Genomic DNA, 14261 nt, shown 5'->3' with positions numbered 1-14261 from the left:
CCTGTATTTAACTCCATCTTCGCTTAATACGACCACATCGCTTCCGGTTTTATGGATTACTGTATATTTCTCGGGTCGAAAGTTCGGTTCCAGTTTTCCCAGTTCATAGTTTTTGATCAAGACAGAATCTCCAACAACTATTTCCGATGCTTTAGCTTGTCGACGTTTATCCGCATACAATTTACCTTGCATTTTTCTGATAATGTCCTTATCTCGTATTTCCTCATCCCGATTCCAGTAGGGCTCAGTTCTTAGTGACGGCAGTAGATCTTTCACTGGTCTTCCAGTGAGCAGCTCCATTGGTGATTTTCCTGTCATAGTATGTGGAGTGGTATTGTAAGAGTACACGTACTCATTGACTGCTTTTCGCCAGTCCTCTTTTGTTGTTCGAGCAATTCGCAAAGTTCGCAGGATCCCCTGGTTCTGCCTTTCAACCAACCCGTTCATCTGAGGCCAGTACGGGATACTGCGCACAAGTCGGATATTTTTGCTAAGACAGTAGCCTGAAAATTCTTCACTGGCGAAAGGAGGTCCATTATCAGTGCGAATTGTCTCTGGGTATGTGTGTTCTTTAAAAAACGCGCTCCAGAGCCTCGATAGTTTTACAAGCAGTGGTAGTTCTCATTTCAATGACGGTCAAATATCTACTGTAGTAATCAACTACTACCAAGAACGTCGCACATTCTTTGGCAGAGAAAAAGTCCAGTGCCAAATCCTGCCATGCACGATCCGGCATTTCTTTCCGATGCATTGGTTCTGGAGGCCCCTGCATGCTTACTGAAGCACAACCTGCACATTCTTGAACGCGATGCTCAACATCACGGTCCATATAGGGCCACCACACTTTTTCCCTGAGATTCCGTTTCATTGCAACTACTCCCGGATGACCTCGATGCGCGATATCCAAAGCTCTCTGTCGCAACTTTGACGGAAGAATGATTCGGTCGTCCCTCACTACAACTCCATTTATCACACCCAATTCCTTTGAGAAAGCTTGATATGCGAACAAGTTCGATGGCCACACTTGCGTCGCAATTGATTTGACAACTCCTTTAAGCACTTCGTCGAGATCTGTTGCCTTTTTGATTTCATCCAGCGTAATGGCTGTCGGCCCTTCGCTTATCCCACAAACATAGTGTTCTGATGCTTCGTCAAATGGTGCATCTGACTGCGGACATAGCCTCGAGAAGATATCTGAAACATTGTAGGATCCAGGAACATGCACCACCTTAAAATCAAAAGGCTGTAACCGTAATGCCCATGCCTCGGCTCGCGTACAAGCACGTTTACCTTCCTGATGCTTTCCACCAAAAATATATTCGAGCGTCTTATGATCGGTAAACACAGTGAAGTGTACTCCGAACAAATACATGTAAAAATTTTCCACCGCCCATACGACAGCCAAGGCTTCGCGCTGTGTTTGCGGGTAAACTCTCTCCGTCTTCGTAAGGCCCTTTGAGGCAAAACAGATTATCCTTGGTTTGTTCAAACTGTCTTTTTGGGTTAAAACAGCGCCAAGACCAACCGGGGATGCATCCACGTATAGCTCGATTAGATCTTTTGGGTCAAAAAATCCCAAACGGTGTACGGTGTTCGAAAGCTCATTGCGCAGGTCATCAAAAGCTTTTTGTTGGTCTACACCGAATGATTCCACTTCCCCTCTGATAAACTGTCGAAGGGCTTCGGTTCTAGATGATAGATGTGGCATAAACTGTCCGACAAAATTAATCAACCCCAGAAAACTGCGCACTTCCTCCTTTGTTTCTGGCATCCTGAAGTTCCGAATAGCCGCAACTTTGTCGTCTGTTGGGCAAATTCCATTCACGCTAATTTTGAACCCTAGTATTTCAAGCTCTTCCACTCTAAATATACACTTTTCTTTATTCAGCAAAGCATGGTTTGCTTCAAAAATATCCAGAACCTTTTGAAGCCGCTCATCATGTTCATTTCGTGTTGTTCCCCAAATAACAACATCATCGATATAAACTACTACGCCTTCGATACCAGCAAGCATTTCACACATTATCCGCTGAAAAATCTCGGGCGCGCAATTAATGCCAAACATCAATCGCTTAAATCGCATTAGGCCTTTACCCGTCATAAAGGTGGTTATTTCACGCGATTCTGGGTGTAATTCCACATGATAGTATGCTGATGTAATGTCAAGCTTGGAAAATACAACCGCTCCCTTTAGCTTATTGAGAAGTGTATCGATAAGTGGTAGCGGATAATGTTCCCTCTTTATAGCCTGATTAGGGTATCGCATATTAATGCATATACGGACATCGTTAGTTCCCTTTGGAACTACCACCATAGGTGAGATCCACTCGGCAGAACCAAAAACGGGTTCAATAATATCAGTGTCTAACATTTGCTGAAGTTTTTGATTGACTTTCTCTTCCATCGCTAAAGGAATTCTTAGGTAAGCTATCTTCCTAGGGGGTACCGTACGGTCAATAGATAATGTCACCTGTACGTTGGGGAATTTCGGGAATGGATGTTTATTCTGTACGATACTTTGAACCTCAAGCCCCACTTTCAAAACTTTCAGGTCCTCAGCCGTTTTTTTGCTGAGCAACGATCTTTGCGCTCCTTGAATGACGAAAAACTCAGCATAACTTTAGTGTTACTAACCTTCGAATCGTACCGGCTGTGCCAATTTGTAGAGTTCACCCACAAGAATAACACTTTCGGATTCAACTTTAAATTATTCACAAATGAATTTAAATAGAAACAGATTTATTTAAACCAGTCCGTTCGCGTGTACGTACCGTAATCGACTGCCTCTAACCATTGAATTTAGCTGGTTCTCTGTTTTCTGCAAGGTCCTCCGGCAAGGGGCGCGATAATGTTAATTATTACCACTCTACACCGGGCACTTCTGTTTCCTTGCCTGTCGAGCCACTGATTGATCTAGATGCTGATCATCCCGCTTTCGTCGTGTCATTTAGTCCTTCGCCGTCGTGTCATTTAGTTTACCTTCGCCGATTGTTTTTACGCCGTCATCTGAGTGATACTCTTTGGACTTTCGCCGAGCTGATTATGTTGCATTGAACAATGCGCTTGCGGAAATTTATAGGCAATTTATCGAAACAGCCGCTAGCGTGAATGATGCTGTGGGTTTTTTCAGTGCTGCACTGGAAGATGCTATTTTACGCATTGTCCCAGCACGACGACCCCCGCAAAAGCCTCCATGGTCTAACCCACGCCTACGCGTACTAAAACGTCAACACTCTGCCGCCCTCCGAAAGTATTGTAACTGTCGCTCGCCGTCCTACAAACGACCGTTCAATTTTTCGAGTTGTAGTTATCAATATTACAATCGTTTTCCCTATAATCGACACGTGAGACGCATGGAAGCGAACCTTCGCACGAACCCGACAAGTTTTTGGTCGTTTGTCAACTCCAAACGGAAGGAATCCGGGTTGCCTTGTTCCATATTTTTCGGGAATGACTCGGCTAATAGCGAAAGAGAAAAATGCGACTTGTTTGCTCGTCATTTCAAGCAAGTGTTCCGAGATTTCTTCGCTTCGCCGACACAAGTGCTGGATGCTACTGTTGGGATGCCACGTGATGTGTTTAGTTTTGATATTCCGCGCATTTCAGAAGACATGGTGATAGCCCCAACCCGCGAACTGAAGCACTCGTTCGCCGCCGGACCTAACGGCATTCCGTCATCAGTTCTAAAACGTTATGCAGCCAATCTCTGCCTTTCTTCCACTTGCGAGGCTATTCAATCTCTCGGCACAGCAATGTGAGTTCGTCTGCCGCTGGAAACTTTCTTATCTGTTCCCAGTCTACAAAAAAGGAGATAAACGGAATGTCGCAAATTATCGTGGAATCACCTCCCTGTATGCCTACTCAAAACTGTTCGAGATGATCATAAATGATGCTCTGTTTGCGTGCTGCAAAAATTATATCGATACAGAACAATACGGCTTTTACCCGAAGCGCTCCGTGTCCACGAACCTGGTGCAGTTTACTTCTAACTGTTTGCGATGCATGGAGGGTCATGTCCTTGGGTATGAAAGTGACCCCGTTGGCTTCGTACCACTCCAGAACAACATTTGAATATTGGCACGAACCTAGGCAGAGGTTCGTAGAACCCTCGTGTTGCTTCACAGAGGAAGCAGATGTTTCTGTAGACACTCCTTGAGGTAGGTCTCCCCGTTTATAGTCCCGGTAGTCACGAACGGCGTACTCCGTTTGCCACATGAGCAAATCGCTTGCCAAATCATGTATTTCTTGACGCCTTTTTTTCCCAACTTTCGATAAACTGACAGCGATAAAAAATACAGTGTAAACAATACACTCTAAACTACTTCTACCAAAACTTCAAGAGTATATACTCAATGGGTAATTTTCTACAGCGTTTTTTTCCGTGATGCAATTTGATGTGGGACACCCTTTAGCAGTGGGGGATGGTACCACCCACCACATATATGCATACGAATAGACTGAAATCAGCTGGGTGATATGCCGCCATGTTATTGAAACCAACATCTGAAACGTCACAATTCAAGTGTGAACTGCAAAAATGGCGTGACTGAATTGTCTTATTTTTATCAAATGAAATTATTTTCCCTTTTATGCCATATAAATGTTTGACTTCATGGTAGAAAATCAGAAAATAATATTTTATGAGTTCTAAGTTTATTTTTCACAAAATGTAAGCAAAAATATTAAGAATATCTAAAATATCAGTCACGCCTTTTATGAAATTCTGGCTTGAATCTTCTATTTGTTTACAAATTATGAGCTGTCAGTGGGGTCCATGATTCGAGGGCCCGCAGCGATGTTAGCTCTTTTCAATTCAAGGCAAACAAGATAGGGCTGCCACCCAGCTGACTGAAATAAACTGAAATAGACGAATAGAATAGTGAAACCTCTATCAATTTTCCTCATATTCGAGGAGATTTTCCAGGAAAAGCCCGGAAAATCCAACTAGTTTTCTATCAAGACACCTCGCGGACGGAGTTGGAAGCTTTCACACACTGCAAGAAAAACATACACGCATTTTCATTTGTTTCTTTATTCATTATTCCTTTTTTGTCCACCCGGGATGGCGGCGGTGGTGGCGCCGACGGCTCTGCCAATGGAGCCCGGAGTACACACTACATAATTCGTTTGTTCTTAGTTTTCTCCACTTGTTGATTTTTTTGTTCATACTTGCTTGCTTTGCCTGTGGTGTGTCTGTGTCGGTTTGTGTTTGTGTTTAACTTGTATCGATCATCTGTTTTATCTGTAGATCGTTCTCTTTTTAGTAATATATATATATTCGTTTCTTTGTTTCTATTTTTGTTTGTGTTTCCTTTTTCAGGGCTTTGTAAACCGGATTGAAACAGATAATAGTGAAAGATAACAATAGGGGGAAAGATGTTTTTTTTTTTCGAGGAAACCTCTAATGCTCTGAACCTAAGTGGTATGGTTGGATTTGTTTTTATTTGTTTTGTCTATTCGTGTCAGGTTTTGGCCATAATTGTTGGTTTTAATTTGTTTTTATGATTTTCGTAAATAGAATAGTGCAGAGGATTTTTACATGTACAGATTTACGGGGCCTTGCGCATATAAGAGATGCAGAAAAAATAAAGGAAATTGGAATAAAATGCGACAAAGATTAGACCTATTATTCGATAAGTTAGTTTGAGACGATAGTTTCATTTTCTTAACACGATAGAGAGGTTAAGTTCAAGAAAAGAAGTAGGGTTAGAATTTTGCTTTCCATTGTTGTTTGGTTGATTTCTCAACGTGTGTGTCTTGAGTTACAATTTGCTAGTTTGTTATAGTTATACAAGAGTGAAAAGAAAACAAGAGGTTTTCGTTTGGATTAAGGTTCCGAGACGGTAATGGGTAATGGGTAAAAGTATTTGTTCTAGGTGGATCATAAAAAGTGGTCTTTCCTTAAGATTCCATTCTATATTGGAATTGGTTAATTGTAATATTGCACATCAAGCGATGGAAGTCAAACGAGTTCCTTTTTTTTGTCTATAAACATTGTGATTCTGTTTTCGCGTGGTCTCCGGTGTGTTTTTTATTACAACATTCAGTACACTGTTTTTAAACTTGTCCGTGTAGGTTCTAATATTCTCTGTTCGATGCAGTTTTCTTTGGAAGAATGTTACATTTGTTTGTATTTTGATGATCGATCGGTACTACATCCGTTAGGTATGTGTATGATGCTCTGCTCTGATTGGGGTGTTCCGTTTCTTGTTTGTGTATTTTTGACTTTTGTCACAATCAGTTTTAAACTATATGTAAAGGGAATTCAGAAGTAAGCTTACAGATGACAGTTTCTGGTATGGTTTTCAAAGGTGTGGAACTTTATTTTACAGGTTAATATTGAAATGAAACGCATATTTTCTGTTTTGCAGGATTTGTGAACATCAAGAGTTTGAATTATTTCAAGAAATGTAGATTTGTTATTGACTATAACAGTTTGTTTCTTTGTTTATGTTTAATTCACATTCAGGTGGCTAACGATGTTTGCGTTTCTCGTAAAAATATAAATGTCAATCACTTTGCTTCCTATAATCCATTTATAAATATTTTCCCTTTTAAAGAACACGTTTACTAACTTGCTTTATTGTTGGTTTACTTTTCATTTCAGGTTCTACGTTTGTTTGCATTTTTAACAAGTTATAAAACAAATAACAAATGTTCGAATCATTTTCTCCATTAGCGCTCATTGTACAACTCAGTTTTCAATCTTGGTGGCAAAGAATGGGGAAACAATTCGAAAAGCTTGTCAACAATAACGTGGTTGTTGTTTTTCAAACAATCAAACTTTCAGCCGTCACAAAGCGCTTCATGTTGTCAGTTTTGGATTGTTTTTTTTTTCACTGTCGCTGTGTGTTGGCATCTCCTTTTCCTCCTACACAAACAATAATGATCATTTTACGACGCAGTTTCGCTGTATCTGGTTTTAGAATATCTTATACAAAAACACTAGAATTATTTTGCTCTCGCTCACACACGACGTGGACGTTTACTTAAGATCAACAATTTCCATTTGTTTCTCTGTTGTTACTTATTACCCTAAAAACTGTGATAAACTGAGTTCTAACGACTAAAACAAATCTTAACACTAGCGCGGTTTTTTTTTATTATTTGAAATGGAAGAAATTACTATTCACTTTCGATTAGGGAAACGGTTGCCACAGCGATAGTCTGCCATTTTGATTAGGCTTCGCTCGTTTTGACAGAATCTATTTTCGATCGAAGCTGGCCACCATTGCTGCCGCTGTAGCGCTCGGGCGGTAAATATTTTTCTCTTCTTCTGTACTGGTGAGAATGCTTCAGAGTTTTACCTTTCTGTGTGGAGTGTTGTGGTTTTTGTATGTGTGTGTGTGTTTATATGTGTGTTTTAACGCAGAAACTAAACGAATAACGGATAAAAATGCTTCAGTACTCGGGTCTAAGTATAGGGTTATTCTGTGATTGATCGCTTGTGGTCCTTGTTTCGAGATTTTGTTTCGTTTATTTATTTTTGCTAGAGCTGATGGATACCGGATGCGGTGAGTATTGCACACATACGCTCCTACTTGGTACAAAAACGTGACACTTGAATCTAGACTAGCTGTTAGTTGTGGCTCTAATCTTCCGGTGTCGTTTTTTGGTATCATTTCAAATTTCTTCAATTTGATTTTACAAACAGGGAATGGGGATTCATCAAGCTTTCGGTACTCCTCATTTTTTTTTTGATAGTCAAATGTATTTTTGTTTCGCTAGGAATTGATTTCACGCTTCAGTGGAGTCTCGAAAAATCTTTACCATTCTCGTTTTAAACTAGATATGTCTTCATCGCTCTATAAAAATAACGCGTTGCATTTTGATTTCCCTAAATGTTCCGCGATGGCCAAGCACTACGACGAAAAGTAAACAAGGTTATGAAAACTAAACATAATACACTGATTGTATATTTACAAAAACCATACATGACCTGAGCCGAAACTAAATAAAAAACAAAACATCCGTTGGACTCATGACCCACGGCGAAGGGGGCAACGAAACGTAAGTTATAAATTCATAGTTTGACTAGAATCCATCTTAGCAGATGATCAAAGTTAACAAAAAGTATATATGCAATAAATTCTAAAATCACGTCCACCGGTCCGTCGCTGTCATGTGTTTTTGTCGATTTGTTTGTTTTTTGTTTTTGAAACATTCGGCTTTCTGCTTTCTTTCATTACATATCCTATTTAAACGTAACCTTACCCTATGACACGCTATGATGTTTTTCTGTTTTCTTTAATATTATAGTAATTAAATAGATTTAATTCTTAACAATTTGGCATTTTTCTTACTTCTTTTTTTTTTGGGCTTTGGGCAACACGCCGCTTTCATTCTCTTTTTAGTTTGTTTCATTTAAATAATGTTCTCTTACAAATTATCAACAATACAGGTAGTGTAAACTAAAATGTCTTGTATTTCACTTGAAGGGATTTTCATTTCGATAGAACCTAGTTTTCAAGCATATTATTTGGTTGCTGTTGTTGTTCGATTACAAAGAAAATAAATAAATGTGTAGCTTTATTTCTCGTGGGACTCTGGTTTAGTTCGCTGACTATATAGTACGAGTTCAAACTATCTAGTGTTTGTTCACTTTCAGTAATATTCCAATGAACCTAAAGTGAAACTAAATCAAAATCTATATGGAATCGATGCACGCGCGTGAGCGAATGAACGTGTGTGTGTATGTGTGCCTCGGACACATTTCTCTGGATGTGTAGAGCTCTCTACACAAACGGGGACTCTAGCTAGCGCAGGAGATAAATTTCCGCTAAATGACGATGTTGATGATCTGGGGGCTCTCCGGTGGACGAATCGCTTAGAATCCTTTGATGACACCGTACGCTTCTAAACTGCTCATCAGCAGATAGATGATCCACAGCGAGAAGAAGAAGGTGGCGGTAATGTATTTGGCTTTCTTCGGACCGCCCAGCTCACCGCCGATTTTGGGATTTCGGCGCAGCACCAGCACGATAATCGCAATGCATGCCTCGGAACAGAATATGGTCACCGAGAAGGCCAAGCTGGAAGAGGAGAACGGAAAACAAAAGGTTATTAGTTTCGTGAATTTCGGTCAGCAGCTGACAAGTTTACATGTCTAATCTCAAATCACGGATTTGGAATTTCATGATTGCAATTCTATTGAATATATCGTATGCACCATCGTACAAATAAGGTTCCCGTTTCACCTATGCATACATTGCCTTGGTTTTCTTTGCATGCACGTAACCTATAGCTCATACCGTAGTAGGCTGTGTATAAAAGAAAATGATTTACTTAGTTTGACAGCTGCATCATGACGAAGTGGCAGCGTATTCGTGATTTGTCCCACGCGCAAATGTCGCAAAAAGACATTTCAATCGCCGTGGGAGTGTTCCGGTGGACCGTCAAAAGGGTTTAAGACCGAGAAAAGAAAGGACAACTATCCGCGAAGGTGGCTATAGGTCGTCCGAGGTCAGCTCGGGTTCCGAGGGTTATCGCTGCTATCAAAAGGAAGATTCGGGTGAATCCAGTGCGTTCAGTAAGGAAAATGACAAAGGAATACGGGATCAGTGACTTTACGGCACGGAAAATCGTAAAGGAAGATTGCGGGGCGAAGTCGAGGGCATGGAAAAAAACTTACATGATTACTGACAAGCACAAGAACGTGTATCTGACCAAGCATCCTGCTAGCGTTAAAAAATGGACCCGGTGTTCATTCCAGAAGGCGACAAGGTCAACACGGAGGTCTACATCGGGATTTTAAGTAAGTATGTTCTTCCGTGGATCAAAGAACAGTACGGTCCGAAGCCAAATGTTGTATTTCAACAAGATGGGGCTCCGTGCCACACCTCGAACCGCACTCAGAAGTGGTTGCAGGAACATCTTCCGTTCTGGGTGAAGGATATGTGGACGCCATCCAGCCCCGATCTTAATCCGCTGAATTACTCAATATGGCGCGTCATGAAGGCCAAGGCCTGTTCCAACCACCACCCGATTACAGCAAGCCTCAGACAAACATTGACCCGTACCTGGAGAGAAATGGATCCAGACTACATTATTAGAACCTGCCGTACATTCCGGAAGCGTGTGGAGACCGTAATTGCAGCAAGTGGAAACTCGATCGATGATTAACATAGTTTAAGACTCTGAGAAACATCCCCCCTTTAAATGAATAAAAAAACTCGAAAACGAAATTTTTGAGATTTTTTTTTTAATTTTGACATAGCTCAATGGTGCAAACATTATCACGCATACGGTACGCAGTAGATGGTTGCAGATAAGCCAACAACGCTGAAATTAAATATTTTCATGATGATAATGAAATATGACATGACATGAAATAAGCGCCCATTTCCGTCATATCGAGCAGAAACATTAAATATGTTAATGACTTTAACGTAACCGAATCAATCATACGTTGTTTGGTACGATAGTTTGGTTGAAAAGCTCAATAGTGGTCTCCGCATCGAGATCGTCTCGCAGGATATTTCGAAGGCCTTTAACAGGACTTGGACGCCCCTCGTCTTTTAGCAGCTGGTAAACTGGGTCCTAAGTAGACCCATGATCCACTTTATCAAAAATGTCTTGACCGATCGTTCATTCACAATCGCAGTTGGCAACACGAAGTCTCAGCTTTTCAGAGAAGAGATGGGTCGTCCCACAAGGTTCAGTTATCGCCGTTACCCTGTTCCTTGTGGCCATGAACAGAGTTTTCCGAGGACTGCCAAAAAATGTTTACATTTTCGAGTATGACGACGATGTAGTTATCATAACTACCGGTCCAACAGCAACACGTACATAACAGGATCAATGCCCCGGCAGCAGTTTCCGCTGTAGCCAGGTGGGTCAGCGCGGTAGGCTTCCAGCTTTCGGCCACCAAAAGCGTCAGGTGCCACGTGTGTCCATCCCGGCACACCTATCAAAGTTCAAAGCTAGCCCGAAGACGGTCCGTATTCTGGGGGTACTTACTGACCGATCCCTCAACTTCGAGCAGCACTTTAAGGCGGTCAAGAACGACTGTCGCAGCATCTCCCGCCCCCAATGGTCTAACAATCTCGATACTCGTTTCTGGGTTGCAAGTGTCGTCATCGATAGTCGCCTGCTGTACGGTCTTGAGATAACGTGCATCGCCGCCGACAAGCTCATGCAGTACTAGCACCAACTTACAACACCTATATTTTGTCCTTTGACCTTTTGTCTTTCGATCTTTTGTCTTTCAACCTTTTGTCTTTAGATTTTTTGTCTTTCGACCTTTTGTCCCTAAATCTCCCGATAGAGATTTTAAAGTCTGGTCTACTTAGAATCTGAACACTTTATTTATTCTATAGCAGCGCCTCTAGCGGTTGTATTTTGAATTTTTTAACAGTGATTTATTTTGAGTATACTCGTGTTACATGCGATATCTCTGGAAAACCTGTTGGCTACGTTTGGAACTTCCGTCGAAAACGTCTCGAATTCAAGTCGGGAACGTCTGGAATCCGCACCGGAATTTTTTGCAATATCCCCAGGAATCGTCTGGATTTTCCATCGGGAACTATTGGAATCCTCGACTGGAACTGTCTTGAAACCTCTGAACAACGTTTTGCTGGATGCGACAACGAACTGTGCTTGTTTTGCTCTCAAAAATGCTCACGGTTTGGGATTGATAGATTCAAGATTCTCATCAATCAAGTCTTTTTAACGAACTTTAAGTTTTTAGGATCAGGGAGAATACCATGGCGATCGACGATATGTCCCAAGCAGGGCCCAACAAAGTCACTTTCAATCGATAATCGTCAAGCGAAGACGAAACTGTCAACCATCACTTTCAATTGAAAGTTATTCTGTCTTCTCTTCGACCAGATGCTCTTCAACATCAACAGAACCACTTTCGATCAGTTTTCATGCTGTTTGTATAGTTTGACTAGTGTTCATTTCGTCTTTCATTGTCAAATCTAGATCAACAATTGAAATAGGCAGAACAGCCAAACGTAAACAAAATACACCCATGCAAACTAACAATATCATTCGATAAATGAAGTTTGCTCTATCACATGGTGGTGCTGGATTGCGTGGATGTGTTTTGATTCTCGGGAAATTTGCGATTAAAGCCATTGTTTACGTTTGGTTGTTCCGCCTATTTCAATTGTTGGTCTAGAAATGAATTTACTTGCACATTGAAACGAAGCTGTTCGATCCAAATTCACGCAGTTTTTCTTACTTTTTGTTTTACTCGTTTAATTTAAACGTATGCTCATAGATCTGTGCACGTGAATGTCAAATTTATCATTGTTTGGTGGTTTGTTTACCCATCAATATGGGTATTTTTGGAATCGGAGTGACGTCTAGAGACCGGAAATCGATGACCGCCATTTTGAAATCCAAGATGACGACTTCTGATTCCAGAAAAAGTGTGAAATACTGTCAACGATTTATCAATATGGGTATTTTTGGAATCGGGATGACGTTCATAGGCCTGAAATCAATGACCGTCGCCATATTGAAATCTAAGATGGCAGCTTAATTTTTCAGAAAAAGTGGGAAATACTGTTAAATAGCCATCAATAGGGTAATTTTTTAATCGAGGTGACGTCTAGAGGTTGAAAATCGATATTCGACGACATTTTGAAATCCAATATGGCGGTTTCCGATATCAGATAAAGGGGAAAATATTGATGCCGACCCTCAATACGATTTATCAATATGGGTATTTTTAAAATCGGGTGACGTCTAGTGATTGGAAATTGATATGCGACGCCATTTTGAAATCCAAGATGGTGGCTTTCAGTTTTAGAAAAAGTGGGAAATACTAACAAATACCCATCAATATGGGTATTTTTGGAATCGGGATGTCGTTTAGTGAATGAAAGTCAATGTCCGACGTCATTTTTAAATTCTTGAAATTTTTAAAAAGTGAAAAATTCTATTAAACTACCATACATCACCAGTTTTTTTTATAGAATCAGGGTAATGTCTAGAAGCTGGAAATCAATATCAGATGCCATTGTGAAATCCAAGATGGCGGCTTCCGATTTGAGAAAAAGTGTCAAATACTCTAAAATATGGGAATTTTCAGAACGTAGATGCCGAAAATCGATGTCAGACGCCATATTTTAAGCCAAGATGGCGACTTCTGGTTTCAAAAAAAGTGGGAAATACTGTCAAATACCCATCAATGCGAGTATTTTCAAAATCTCAGCAATGTTTAGAGGCTAGAAACCGATGTTTGACACCTTGTTACAAGCTAAGATGGTGGATTTTGTTCAGAAGTAGTGTGAAATACTGTCAAATACCGATCAATGTGGATATTTTAGGAATCGGGGTGACATCAAGATGGTGGCTTCCGATATTAGGAGAAGTGTCAAATACGCGTCGTCCCAGTTCCGAAAATACCCATATCTTAGGTTATTTGACATTTTTCCTGAGCCCGATGGTTGGAATCCAATAATGGCGTCAGACATCAATTTTTTGCACCTTCGCGTCCTCCCCGTTCCAAAAATACCCATATTGTAGGGTATTTGAGACTTTTCCTTAGCCCGATGGCCGCCATCTTGGCCTCGTTAATTTAATTTTCGTTTAATATAAAATAACATTTTATTACTACACACTTAGAAAAAAATAGTTTTACACGAGACGAAATCCATATTGGACGTAAATCATGGAACGTAAAAAAATATTTCATGTAAAATTAAGTGTTCTCAAACCGAAACATATGCAACTCGACGAAGAGAACGTTTGATTGGATTGATTTTCTCGCTTCTTTCAGCTAATTCTTATGTAAAAATGGCCGCTTACATGTATCGGTCTCAGGGAACCGAAATTTACATGACTTTTTCGTAGTGTGTACATACAATCCAGATGCTATCCCTATCGGCAACCGATATTGTGTGAATACTATCCGGATACTTTATATCGATGCCTGACGACGCGACGCGTCACAAACCGAATGAGCCCCGAATTGAAGTGAAAGTGGAAAAACGAAGGAAGCAGTTTCCGAGTCATTAATTGCGTCAATTGAAACAAGTCTTTGCTTCAAATGAAATGAACTGATACACTTGATGAACGAAACAAGTGATAGTCAAGTCATGTTTGACAGGAGGAATGTTCATCGTGACTTGGTAACAAGGAACACGAAAATAATATTGCTCGAAACGAAGCGATTCTGCGGAGAGTTCATTTTCCCTTCTTTGTTTCGAAAATGCTGAGCTGTGGTCCCAAGCTGTGGATCTCTCGGTAATGATTTCTTTGAGGCACTTTTAGAACTTTTGATGGTCCACATTTTTGCTGTAGCA

At 40.6% G+C, this 14261-nt stretch overlaps 1 protein-coding gene across 3 annotated transcripts in view; it reads right to left on the bottom strand.

The window, feature by feature from the left end:
• Positions 1–6302: 6302 nt before the first annotated feature.
• Positions 6303–14261, bottom strand: part of Calx (sodium/calcium exchanger 3) — a 771840-nt gene continuing 763881 nt past the window's right edge. For all 3 annotated transcript variants that reach the window (XM_065224018.1, XM_065224021.1, XM_065224020.1), the window contains exon 9: positions 6303–9032. In XM_065224018.1, coding sequence (XP_065080090.1) covers positions 8828–9032 — 205 coding nt within the window. In that variant the 3' untranslated portion in view covers positions 6303–8827. The remainder of the gene's footprint in view (positions 9033–14261) is intronic.

Source organism: Ochlerotatus camptorhynchus, unplaced genomic scaffold, assembly GCF_037179485.1.
Source record: "Ochlerotatus camptorhynchus isolate MF236.1 unplaced genomic scaffold, CSIRO-AGI_Acam_v1.1 ptg000203l, whole genome shotgun sequence".
Classification (NCBI taxonomy): domain Eukaryota; kingdom Metazoa; phylum Arthropoda; class Insecta; order Diptera; family Culicidae; genus Ochlerotatus; species Ochlerotatus camptorhynchus.
Note: the sequence above shows the minus strand (reverse complement) of the source record. Positions and strands in the feature narration are given on the sequence as shown.